This window comes from Micromesistius poutassou (assembly GCF_964030765.1).
Source record: "Micromesistius poutassou genome assembly, contig: SCAFFOLD_2886, whole genome shotgun sequence".
Classification (NCBI taxonomy): Eukaryota; Metazoa; Chordata; class Actinopteri; order Gadiformes; family Gadidae; genus Micromesistius; species Micromesistius poutassou.
The window spans coordinates 1-13,739 of NW_028180161.1; the positions used below are offsets into that span (position 1 = coordinate 1).

Here is a 13,739-nt window from a genome sequence, read left to right on the forward strand (position 1 = left end):
CTCTCCTCCCCTCTCCTCTCCTCTCTCCTCTCCACCTCTCTCCTCTCCTCCTCCTCCTCTCTCCTCTCCTCCTCTCCTCTCCTCCTCTCCTCTCTCCTCTCCACCTCTCTCCTCTCCTCCTCCTCCTCTCCTCCTCTCCTCTCCTCTCCTTCTCTCCCCTCTCCTCTCCTCCTTTCCTCCTCTCCTCTCTCCTCTCCACCTCTCTCCTCTCCTCTCTCCTCCTCCTCTCCTCTCTCCTCTCCTCCTCTCCTCTCTCCTCTCCACCTCTCTCCTCTCCTCTACTCTCTCCTCTCCTCTCCTCTCCTCTCCTCCCCTCTCCTCTCCTCTCCTCTCTCCTCCTCTCTCCTCTCCTCTCCTCTCCTCCTCTCTCCTCTCTCCTCTCTCCTCCTCTCCTCTCTCCTCCTCTCTCCTCTCCTCCTCTCCTCTCCTCTCCTCTCTCCTCTCCTCTCTCCTCCTCTCCTCTCCTCCTCTCCTCTCTCCTCCTCTCCTCTCTCCTCTCCTCTCTCCTCCTCTCCTCTCTTCTCCTCCTCTCCTCTCCACCTCTCTCCTCCTCTCCTCTCCTCTCCTCTCCTCCTCTCCTCTCCTCTCTCCTCCTCTCTCCTCTCCTCTCCTCTCTCCTCCTCTCCTCTCCTCTCTCCTCCTCTCTCCTCTCCTCTCCTCTCCTCTCCTCTCTCCTCCTCTCTCCTCTCCTCCTCTCTCCTCTCCACTCTCTCCTCCTCTCCTCTCCTCTCCTCCTCTCCTCTCCTCCTCTCTCCTCTCCTCTCCTCTCCTCTCCTCTCCTCTCCTCTCCTCTCCACCTCTCTCCTCCTCTCCTCTCCTCTCTCCTCTCCTCTCCTCTCTCCTCCTCTCTCCTCCTCTCTCCTCTCCTCCTCTCCTCTCCTCTCTCCTCTCTCCTCTCTCCTCTCTCCACCTCCCTCCTCTCCTCCTCTCCTCTCCTCTCCTCTCCTCTTCCTCTACTCTCTCCTCTCCTCCTCTCCTCCTCTCTCCTCTCCTCTCCTCCTCTCTCCTCTCCTCTCCTCTCTCCTCCTCTCTCCTCCTCTCTCCTCTCCTCCTCTCCTCTCTCCTCTCTCCTCTCTCCTCTCTCCACCTCCCTCCTCTCCTCTTCCTCTACTCTCTCCTCTCCTCCTCTCCTCCTCTCTCCTCTCCTCTCTCCTCCTCTCCTCTCCTCTCCTCTCCTCCTCTCCACCTCCCTCCTCTCCTCTCTCCCCCTCTCCTCTCTCCTCTCCTCTCCTCTCTCCTCCTCTCCTCTCCTCTCTCCTCTCTCCTCCTGCAGGGCGAGCGCTCCTTCTTCCTGCGTCCGGGGGAGTGTCTGGAGGACGGCATCCAGGATGTCTACATCCTGTCTGAGGACGAGGGGCTGGTGCTCCGTGCCGTGGAGACCTTCCAGGACACGGACCAGGTGAGCCTAGCCTAGCATAGCTAAAGCTCTTAGCCTAGCATAGCTAAAGCACTTAGCCTAGCATAGCTAAAGCACTTAGCCTAGCATAGCTAACCACTTAACCTAGCGTAGCTAAAGCTCTTAGCCTAGCATAGCTAAACCACTTAGCCTAGCATAGCTAAAGCACTTAGCCTAGCATAGCTAAAGCTCTTAGCCTAGCATAGCTAAAGCACTTAGCCTAGCATTGCTAAAGCTCTTAGCCTAGCATAGCTAAACCACTTAGCCTAGCATTGCTAAACCACTTAGCATAGCATAGCTAACCACTTAGCCTAGCATAGCTAAACCACTTAGCCTAGCATTGCTAAAGCACTTAGCCTAGCATAGCTAACCACTTAACCTAGCGTAGCTAAATGGCATTTCCTAGCATAATTAACCACTTGGCCTAGCCTAGCTAAAACACCTAGCCTTGCATTGCCTAGTATAACTGCTTAGCTAAACTGCTTAATCTAGCTAAATCACCTGACCCAGCCTAGCTTGGTCACCTAGTTAAACCACCTAGCCCAGCCACTTGGTGAACCAACCAGCTAACTAAACCACCAAACTTGGCCATCCAAGCAAGCTAATGCTAGCCCAGCTCGCGCCGAATGCTAAAGTGTGTTTCAGAGATTTGCTTCAGCTTCTTTCTCCCATTTCCCTCCTTTCTCTCCTCACTAACCGGTTCCCTCCCTCCCTCCCCCTCTCTCTCTCTCCCTCCCCTCTTCTCTCACCCCTCTCTCTCTCTCCCTCCACCACCACCACCACCACCCCCTTCTTTCATCCCTTCATCCGTTATTCTCAGTTGCCTCCTCCTCCTCCCTCCTCCTCCCCCCCCCTCCTCCTCCCCCCATCAGCGCCTCCCTCCCCCCACCGGAGCATCGCCTCTCTAACCTGTCTCTCCCACCTCCTCTCTCTCCCCCACTCTCTCTGCCTCCCCCAGGAGGAGGAGCAGGAGGACGAGCCCCAGAGGCCCAAGCGCTCCAAGACGGTCCGTCGTCCCGGCGACCGCTGGATGCTGCGGGGGCCCGCAGAGTACGTTCCCCCGGTGACGGTGGAGGTGATGGTGCGGCGCCAGGCCATCCCATTGGACGAGAACGAGGGGCTGTACGTCCGCGACATCAAGACCGGGAAGGTGGGCTGTTGTTGTTGTTGTGCTGGTTGTACTGGTTAGGTTGGGTGTACTGGTTACAATAGTTCATACAGGCTATGTTGTCCTTGATAGACTAGTGACACTGGCGGTACTGGTTACAGTGGGTACAGTGGGTATACTGGTTACAGTGGGTACACTGGTCACACTGGGTACACTGGTCACACTGGTCACACTGGGTACACTGGTCACACTGGGTATACTGGTCACACTGGTCACACTGGTCACACTGGGTATACTGGTCACACTGGGTATACTGGTCCTACTGGGTACACTGGTCCTACTGGGTACACTGGTCACACTGGGTACACTGGTCACACTGGTCACACTGGTCACACTGGGTACACTGGTCACACTGGTTACACTGGTCACACTGGGTACACTGGTCACACTGGTCACACTGGTCACACTGGGTACACTGGTCACACTGGTTACACTGGTCACACTGGGTACACTGGTCACACTGGTCACACTGGTCACACTGGGTACACTGGTCACACTGGGTACACTGGTCCTACTGGGTATACTGGTCCTACTGGGTATACTGGTCCTACTGGGTACACTGGTCCTACTGGGTATACTGGTCACACTGGGTACACTGGTCACACTGGGTACACTGGTCACACTGGTCACACTGGTCACACTGGGTACACTGGTCACACTGGGTACACTGGTCACACTGGTCACACTGGTCACACTGGGTACACTGGTCACACTGGTTACACTGGTCACACTGGGTACACTGGTCACACTGGTCACACTGGTCACACTGGGTACACTGGTCACACTGGGTACACTGGTCCTACTGGGTATACTGGTCCTACTGGGTATACTGGTCCTACTGGGTACACTGGTCCTACTGGGTATACTGGTTACAGTGGGTATACTGGGTACACTGGTCACACTGGGTACAGTGGGTATACTGGTCCTACTGGGTACACTGGTCACAGTGGGTATACTGGTCACACTGGGTATACTGGTCACACTGGGTATACTGGTCCTACTGGTTACTAGGCGAGCTGTGCCGTGTCTCCAGGTGCGCTCGGTGGTGGGCCACACCTACATGCTGACGCAGGACGAGGAGCTGTGGGAGAAGGAGCTGCCGTCCAACGTGGAGGAGCTGCTGGCCTCCGCCCACGACCCCCTCAGCCACCGCTCGGACCGCTCCGCCGCCGCCGCCGCCGCCGCCGCGCCCCGCGACCGCACCCGCATGGTGTCGTACCGCGTGCCCCACAACGCCGCCGTGCAGGTCTACGACTACCGCGAGAAGAGGGCCAGGTACCGTCTGGCCTGGGCTTAACCGCCTGGGCTTAACCGCCTGGGCTTAACCGCCTGGGCTTAACCGCCTGGGCTTAACCGCCTGGGCTTAACCGCCTGGGCTTAACCGCCTGGGCAAACTATGTTGACGTGTGGATTTGTTGGGTTCTATAATGTGGTGTTAATGGGAGGTGTGGTCGGTGCATTGTGGTGTTAATGCAGTGGTTCTCAAACTTTTTCGGTCACCCCCCACTTTGGACAAGGGGGGATGTTCAAGCCCCACCTGCCCCCATCGCCCCAACACAACGCTAACGAAATACGCCAAGCTTAACATCTCCACATTTATTGAAGTAACATCAAGTTACATCATGTTGTATCTAAATTCTAACTCAATAACGTCAAATAACAGCAAGTTCAACAACAAGAGAAAATAAAAGTGCAGCTGTGTCATGACTTGTACCAAGTTCAGAAAAAGAGAAAATAAAAGTGCCACTTTGCAATCTGTTAAAAAAAAAAAAAAAGACGAGCAATGCATTTGGCAAGACAGGTGAGCAATTGAACTCATGAGACCTATACCTGCATGAGTGGCTGCAAAGCTGCAAGCTTAAAATGTTCAAATGTAGGCCTATTTCAAATAAAAAAAAAATCATTATTAGTGACACGTCTACAAAATATGCGAGCAGCGCCCCCCCGGCCGAGAAGAGAGCTGGAGTGTCAGCGGACACGCTATGGGACGGGGAGGACTCCAGTGACGAGGCTCAGCATCGGGACGAAGCTGCTGCTCGGTTACAACACCTAAAGACGACTCTGTCGGTGTGTGATCGCGGGTGGCGAGAAGCACGGTCGTTCGTTTCCCAATATCGCTCAGATTGACAGATTTATCCTCGCCACCCCTGCTCAGTGCATCCCGCGCAGCAAGAGAGCGAGACTTCTCCGGTGCTGGATCTGATATTCAGGTCGGATGTGGTTTTAAGTTGTGCGGGTATAAGGACGGGTGCGGGTTTGCAACATGAGAGCCGTGCAGGACTGCTCTGCTCACCTCTCTCTCCGTCCCGCTCTGCCTCTGGCTCACACACGCTCCCCCCCCAGCCTCCGCTCTTCCGCTCGCGTCACTTTTTAAAATCCCCTTCAGAGCGAAACATGTATTTGCCACATCTTGCTCCGACTGTTTTTGACTGACTAATTTTAAAATGTTTAGCCACCCTGGCCTACAGGCAGGTTAACGAGCACAGCGACGCGGCGCCCCCGATGTAGAATGACGAGTTGGAGCGCGGCGACAGCACTTATTTTATAGCATGTATATATCTTATAGCGACATTCTGCTTGAAAATACGAGATATGACTTGTGGTCCATATCGCCCAGCCCTACTGTCAAGCTTTCACTCCTACCATAAGAAATGTGGAGTTTTCAGTGAAATTTCCTCCCGTTTGTCGCGCCCCACCTGTCACGTCTCTGTTCCCCACCAGTGGGGCGCGCCCCACACTTTGAGAACCGCTTAATGGGTGGTGTGTTGTGGTGTTAATGGGTGGTGTGGTGTGGTGCATTGTGGTGTTAATGGGTGGTGTGTTGCAGGGTGGTGTATTGTGGTGTTAATGGGTGGTGTGGTGTGTTGCAGGGTGGTGCATTGTGGTGTTAATGGGTGGTGTGGTGTGTTGCAGGGTGGTGTATTGTGGTGTTAATGGGTGGTGTGGTGTGTTGCAGGGTGGTGCATTGTGGTGTTAATGGGTGGTGTGGTGTGTTGCAGGGTGGTGCATTGTGGTGTTAATGTGGGTGTGGTGTGTTGCAGGGTGGTGTATTGTGGTGTTAATGTGGTGGTGTGTTGCAGGGTGGTGTATTGTGGTGTTAATGTGGGTGTGGTGTGTTGCAGGGTGGTGTATTGTGGTGTTAATGTGGTGGTGTGTTGCAGGGTGGTGCATTGTGGTGTTAATGGGTGGTGTGTTGCAGGGTGGTGTATTGTGGTGTTAATGTGGTGGTGTGTTGCAGGGTGGTGTATTGTGGTGTTAATGTGGTGGTGTGTTGCAGGGTGGTGCATTGTGGTGTTAATGTGGTGGTGTGTTGCAGGGTGGTGTATTGTGGTGTTAATGGATGGTGTGGTGTGTTGCAGGGTGGTGCATTGTGGTGTTAATGGGAGGTGTGTTGCAGGGTGGTGCATTGTGGTGTTAATGTGGTGGTGTGTTGCAGGGTGGTGTTTGGCCCCGAGCTGGTGATGCTGGGGCCTGACGAACAGTTCACGGTGCTCTCGCTGTCCGGAGACAAACCCAAGAGGCCCAACGTCATCAAGGCCGTATGCCTGCTGCTCGGACCGGACTTCTTCACAGACATCATCACCATAGAGACGGCCGACCACGCTCGCCTGCAGCTGCAGCTCTCCTACAACTGGTACTGAGGGGGGGGGGGGGGGGGGGTCAACCGGGTGCTTCACCTTCATTTGCTTCATATTAACGAGCAATCATGCTGTTGTAGGCGGTGCTTTAAGTGTGTTATGAGAGCATCAATTTGCCCAGTGTGGGTTAACTGTTTAAAAGGGGTCTGTAAAGGTTTCCAGTCACAACACAACAGTGCGTAGACTGGCCATCCCCATCCCTCCTCAAAGTCTTATCCCCCTCGCTGGATGAGTGTTTGTTTCGGTAAATATCTCCTTTTAAATAAACGGGGGGAACGAGGCGTAGCTCCGCCCTTTGGGCTTTTGGTTTGCGTCCTGGTTTCTGGCGCAGCCTCTTGACCCGTCTCCCCTCAGGAGGTCCGTGTGTTCGGAGAGATGAACACATGAACACACGAGGCTGAGAGTGACCGGGTGAGTTCCCGGAGTGGGCGGTGGCTCACTGCTCACTGCTTCTCTCTCTCTCTCCGCAGGCATTTCGACGTCAAGGCCCCCGTGGACGCGTCCCAGGCCACCGCGCTGTTCTCCGTCCCGGACTTCGTGGGCGACGCCTCCAAAGCCATCGCCTCGCGCATCCGCGGCGCCGTGGCCTCCGTGCAGTTTGACGACTTCCACAAGGTCTGTCTGTCTGTCTGTCTGTCTGTCTGACATCCTGTCTGTCTGACCACCGATCTGTCTGACTACCGGTCTCACAGTTCAGACCGCGGTCTCTGACAGTTGTCTCAATTATAACTACAATTAAACTCTAATTAAGCTAGATCTAGACGACTGTCAGCACTACAAGGTCTCTGGTTTGTGCGTTCTTCTTTTCCCGTTAGAACTCCAACCGGATCATCTTCTCGGCCGTGTTCGGTTTTGACGAGAAGCTGGCGGTCCGCTCCGCGCTGCGCTTCTCCCAGAACCTGCTGGTGATCAGCAGCGTGGACATCCAGTCGGTGGAGCCGGTGGACCAGCGCACCCGCGACGCCCTGCAGAAGAGCGTCCAGCTGGCCATCGAGATCACCACCAACTCCCAGGAGGCCGCGGCCCGGTGAGCACCCTCTAGTGGCGCCCCCGAGGAACAGCACCCTCTAGTGGCACCCCCGAGGAACAGCACCCTCTAGTGGCGCCCCCGCGGAACAGCAGCCTCTAGTGGTACCCCCGAGGAACAGCACCCTCTAGTGGCACCCCCGAGGAACAGCACCCTCTAGTGGTACCCCCGAGGAACAGCACCCTCTAGTGGTACCCCCGAGGAACAGCAGCCTCTAGTGGCACCCCCGAGGAACAGCACCCTCTAGTGGCACCCCCGAGGAACAGCACCCTCTAGTGGTACCCCCGAGGAACAGCACCTCTAGTGGTACCCCCGAGGAACAGCACCCTCTAGTGGTACCCCCGAGGAACAGCACCCTCTAGTGACGCTCTTAAGAATACCTTAAGAATACCTTAAGAATACCTTAAGAATACCTTAAGAATATAACTTATACTGACTTCATACTAAACTTTAACTGACAATATGACTAAACTTAACAAACACAGACTGGCCACACACGGCGGTACAGAACACGACGACTGACCACCTGATCTGTGCGCAGCCACGAGGCGGAGCGCCTGGAGCAGGAGGCCCGCGGCCGGCTGGAGCGCCAGAAGATCACGGACCAGGCCGAGGCGGAGCGGGCCCGCAAGGAGCTGCTGGAGCTGGAGGCCCTGAGGTAGAGCGGCGGCGGTGGAGGAGGAGGAGGAGGAGGACGGTGGTCACCAGGCGTGTGTGTGTTACAATGTCAACTAACTGTGTGTGTGTGTGTGTGTGTGTGTGTGTGTGTGTGTGTGTGTGTGTGTCTGTCTGTCTGTCTGTCTGTCTGTGTGTGTCTGTGTGTCTGTGTCTGTGTCTGTGTCTGTGTCTGTGTGTGTGTGTGTGTGTGTGTGTGTCTGTGTCTGTGTCTGTGTGTCTGTGTCTGTGTCTGTGTCTGTGTCTCTGTGTGTGTGTGTGTGTGTGTGTGTCTGTGTCTGTGTCTGTGTCTGTGTCTGTGTCTGTGTGTGTGTGTGTGTGTGTGTGTGTGTGTGTGTGTGTGTGTGTGTGTGTAGTGCGGCGGTGGAGAGTACGGGGGCGGCGAAGGCGGAGGCCCAGTCGCGGGCGGAGGCGGCCCGGATCCAGGGCGAGGCGGCGGTGAACGAGGCCAAGCTGAAGGCTGAGGCCCAGCGCATCGAGGCGGTAAAGAGCCCTCAACCCACCCCTCAACTACCTCTTACATAACTCACCCCTTAACTCACCCCTCAACTACCTCTTACTTAACTCACCCCTCAACTACTTCTCACCTAACTCACCCCTTAACTCACCCCTCAACTACCTCTTACTTAACTCACCCCTTAACCCACCCCTCAACTACCTCTTAACTAACTCACCCCTTAACCCACCCCTCAACTACCTCTTAACTAACACACTCCTTAACTCACCCCTCAACTACCTCTTACTTAACTCACCCCTCAACTACCCCTTACCTAACTCACCCCTTAACTCACCCCTCAACTACCTCTTAACTAACTCACCCCTTAACTCACCCCTCAACTACCTCTTACATAACTCACCCCTCAACTACCTCTTACCTAAGTCACCCCTTAACCCACCCCTCAACTACCTCTTAACTAACTCACCCCTTAACCCACCCCTCAACTACCTCTTAACTAACACACTCCTTAACTCACCCCTCAACTACCTCTTACTTAACTCACCCCTCAACTACTTCTCACCTAACTCACCCCTTAACTCACCCCTCAACTACCTCTTACTTAACTCACCCCTTAACTCACCCCTCAACTACTTCTTACCTAACTCACCCCTCAACTACCTCTTACCTAACTCACCCCTTAACTCACCCCTCAACTACCTCTTACCTAACTCACCCCTCAACTACCTCTTACCTAACTCACCCCTTAACTCACCCCTCCACTACCTCTTACCTAACTCACCCCTTAACCCACCCCTCAACTACCTCTTACCTAACTCACCCCTTAACCCACCCCTCAACTACCTCTTAACTAACACACTCCTTAACTCACCCCTCAACTACCTCTTACTTAACTCACCCCTTAACTCACCCCTCAACTACCCCTTACCTAACTCACCCCTTAACTCACCCCTCAACTACTTCTTACCTAACTCACCCCTTAACTCACCCCTCAACTACCTCTTACCTAACTCACCCCTTAACCCACCCCTCAACTACCCCTTACCTAACCCACCCCTTAACTCACCCCTCAACTACCTCTTACATAACTCACCCCTTAACTCACCCCTCAACTACCTCTTACTTAACTCACCCCTCAACTACTTCTCACCTAACTCACCCCTTAACTCACCCCTCAACTACCTCTTACTTAACTCACCCCTTAACCCACCCCTCAACTACCTCTTAACTAACTCACCCCTTAACCCACCCCTCAACTACCTCTTAACTAACACACTCCTTAACTCACCCCTCAACTACCTCTTACTTAACTCACCCCTCAACTACCCCTTACCTAACTCACCCCTTAACTCACCCCTCAACTACCTCTTAACTAACTCACCCCTTAACTCACCCCTCAACTACCTCTTACATAACTCACCCCTCAACTACCTCTTACCTAAGTCACCCCTTAACCCACCCCTCAACTACCTCTTAACTAACTCACCCCTTAACCCACCCCTCAACTACCTCTTAACTAACACACTCCTTAACTCACCCCTCAACTACCTCTTACTTAACTCACCCCTCAACTACTTCTCACCTAACTCACCCCTTAACTCACCCCTCAACTACCTCTTACTTAACTCACCCCTTAACTCACCCCTCAACTACTTCTTACCTAACTCACCCCTCAACTACCTCTTACCTAACTCACCCCTTAACTCACCCCTCAACTACCTCTTACCTAACTCACCCCTCAACTACCTCTTACCTAACTCACCCCTTAACCCACCCCTCAACTACCTCTTACCTAACTCACCCCTTAACCCACCCCTCAACTACCTCTTAACTAACACACTCCTTAACTCACCCCTCAACTACCTCTTACTTAACTCACCCCTTAACTCACCCCTCAACTACTTCTTACCTAACTCACCCCTCAACCCACCCCTCAACTACCTCTTAACTAACACACTCCTTAACTCACCCCTCAACTACCTCTTACTTAACTCACCCCTCAACTACTTCTTACCTAACTCACCCCTTAACTCACCCCTCAACTACCTCTTACTTAACTCACCCCTTAACTCACCCCTCAACTACTTCTTACCTAACTCACCCCTCAACCCACCCCTCAACTACCTCTTAACTAACACACTCCTTAACTCACCCCTCAACTACCTCTTACTTAACTCACCCCTCAACTACTTCTTACCTAACTCACCCCTTAACTCACCCCTCAACTACCTCTTACTTAACTCACCCCTTAACTCACCCCTCAACTACTTCTTAACTAACACACTCCTTAACTCACCCCTCAACTACCTCTTACTTAACTCACCCCTCAACTACTTCTTACCTAACTCACCCCTTAACTCACCCCTCAACTACCTCTTACTTAACTCACCCCTTAACTCACCCCTCAACTACCTCTTACTTAACCTACCCCTTAACTCACCCCTCAACTACTTCTTACCTAACTCACCCCTTAACTCACCCCTCAACTACTTCTTACCTAACTCACCCCTTAACTCACCCCTCAACTACCTCTTACCTAACTCACCCCTTAACTCACCTCTCAACTACCCCTTACCTAACTCACCCCTTAACCCACCCCTCAACTACCTCTTACATAACTCACCCCTTAACTACCTCTTACCTAACTCACCCCTTAACTCACCCCTCAACTCACCCCTTAACTCACCCCTGACCCCTCCTGTCTCCCCCTGACCCCTGACCCCTGACCCTCTCCAGGAGGGGGAGCTGCAGCGGCTGACGAAGGCGCGGGAGCAGGAGCTGCTGTACCAGAAGCAGGTGGACCTCCAGACGGTGGAGAAGACGCAGAAGCTGGCCCAGATCGAGACGCAGCGCTTCAGCGACATGATGACCAGCCTGGGCAGCGACACGCTGAGCGACATCGCCCGGGCCGGGCCGGAGATGCAGGTAACCCCCTGACCCCCGTGACCTCCAGCTGTGACCCCTCGTGACCTCCAGCTGTGACCTCCAGCTGTGACCCCTCGTGACCTCCAGCTGTGACCCCTCGTGACCTCCAGCTGTGATCCGTTGTGACCTCCAGCTGTGACCTCCAGCTGTGACCCCTCGTGACCTCCAGCTATGACCCCTCGTGACCTCCAGCTGTGACCTCCAGCTGTGACCTCCAGCTGTGACCCCTCGTGACCTCCAGCTGTGACCTCCAGCTGTGACCCGTCGTGACCTCCAGCTGTGACCTCCAGCTGTGACCCCTCGTGACCTCCAGCTGTGACCTCCAGCTGTGACCCCTCGTGACCTCCAGCTCTGACCCCTCGTGACCTCCAGCTGTGACCCCTCGTGACCCTGACCGTTGAGCCATCAACAGCCTCCAAACACTCTCAAACACTGTCTCCTTCAGAGCTTTAGAGGCCGAAAAAATACGATTACATTCAGACAAAACGATTGATAAAAACAATATTGAATCAATTGGTCGAAGACGAATCTAAACGTGTGAGAAGGTACATTTTTGAATCCGTCCGTCTTCTGTCCGTCCGTCTGTCCGTCAGGCCAAACTGCTCCAGTCTCTGGGTATAAAGTCCACCCTCATCACCGATGGCTCCACCCCCATCAACCTGTTCACCACCGCCGGCGGCCTGCTGGGGGCGCTGCCGGGCCCGTGAGGTCATCGACGCCGTGACGTCACCCAGATGACGTCATCTACGCCGCGACGTGACACCGTTCTTCCCGAAGAAGCTTTCTACCAAAGATCGTCGTGTGGCCACGCTTTCCCGATCGCGTGGACACACACACACACACACACACACACCATGAGATACACACACCATGAGATACACACACCATGAGATACACAGCGTGACCTAAACTACATGAAACACACAACATACTGTAGTAATGTGTTCAGTAAAGCGATGATATCCTTGTGCCTTATAAAGTTCTGTTTGAATCTTCAAAAGCCTGTGGTTGTGTCTGATGTCTGGACTCTGATTCAGCTCTCGTCTCTGTTAATCCATTCAGATTCAATGGATTTCCCACAAATTCAAAATAATATAATTTTATACATTTATCTACAGAAATGCTATATCACAATGTTCAAAATATATAAATAGTCATTACCTTTTGAAACGTGTAGCTGAAGTCTACATTCTTACTAAATCGTTATTTTCTGCATTAACCGCCCATAAAATATGGATGTTAGGCGTCACCTTTAATGAACGCATGCCATGCGCGCGGCCGGGACACAATTCTTATAGGGTAACTACATTCACCGGCTTCCTCCATCTTCTGCGCCACCTTTTTAAATAAATCGCCGTTTCTCGTTATCCCTTATCCGACGGCGGCGACAACAACAACAAGACTATCGTCTCTTTCTACTTCCGGCTCACGGCCCCCGGGAAAAGATCTCGAGCATGCGCAGAACGCAATTCAACGCATAATCCAATACGACTGGGTACACGCACGCTTAGCTCGACTATGAATCGCGTTATCTAGGGGTCTTAACTCGACTATGAGTTACCCAATTCGATTCGAGTATAGCTCGACTGAGGTGTATACATGCGTCTTAGTAATCCAATCATAGTTGGACTAAGCCAATAAGTCGACTTTCTTGAGCGTCATGTAAACGTAAACGCGCGTCACAGCGCTCTCCCCCAGGAGCCCCGTGGTGAGACGGGCTTGACGCCTCTTCGGGACCCCCCCCGCCCGCCTCCTGACGACAGGACGGAGCGGGCTGAGGTGGAAGAGGAGGAAGTGAGTCCTACAAAGTGATGACACGCACCAACATCCACACCTGTTTGTTGTGACTTTAAACCCCGAGATTGCATTGTAAGAGAAAAATACGCTTTGTTCCACGCTGTGAAGAAAACGCAATGAACATAACTCGCTAGCAAAGAGCTGTGTACAATTAGTGGTAACGTTATCGTCACTGACTGAATGCATCATCTTATGCGGACCAAAACAACCTTAAAATAAACGTAATATTGCTCTTTGGACTTACTTTGTAATATGGGCCTTGCGTTGGCATCTTTGGGAGGGAAGACACTGCGGAGACGCTTCAGAAATCGCCGAATAGCCATTTTATATATATATATATATATTTTATACTTAATTTTATACTTAAAAGGAGCAAGTAAGTTACATATTAATTTAGTATTTCGGCCTGTAGCATATAAACAAAATAAAGCAACTGTCCCATATTTCTAACTGCATTTGAAATAGACATTGAGACGCCCAAAAAATGGACGCTATAGGACAGTGATCATGATTTGCCTCAATATCAGAATAACAACAATGGGTAAGCTTGTAAGCTTGTCCAGGCCCTGCAAGTCAGGATGTAGGCTATGAATCTGAATGAATAGTAGGTAGGTAATAGGTAGTGGCCATCCCCAAAATGCACCAGAATACAGGAA

At 52.8% G+C, this 13,739-nt stretch overlaps 1 protein-coding gene across 1 annotated transcript; it reads left to right on the forward strand.

Annotated features, from left to right (window-relative positions):
• Positions 1 to 1,273: 1,273 nt before the first annotated feature.
• Positions 1,274 to 12,282, forward strand: LOC311371081 (major vault protein-like; the record flags this gene model as incomplete). Its single annotated transcript, XM_084489308.1, has 10 exons — positions 1,274 to 1,399; positions 2,355 to 2,546; positions 3,598 to 3,839; positions 6,001 to 6,198; positions 6,673 to 6,817; positions 7,018 to 7,229; positions 7,771 to 7,887; positions 8,261 to 8,387; positions 11,098 to 11,286; positions 11,880 to 12,282. Coding segments are annotated over 10 exons (1,662 nt in total), but the record flags the coding sequence as incomplete, so codon positions are not given.
• Positions 12,283 to 13,739: the final 1,457 nt, after the last annotated feature.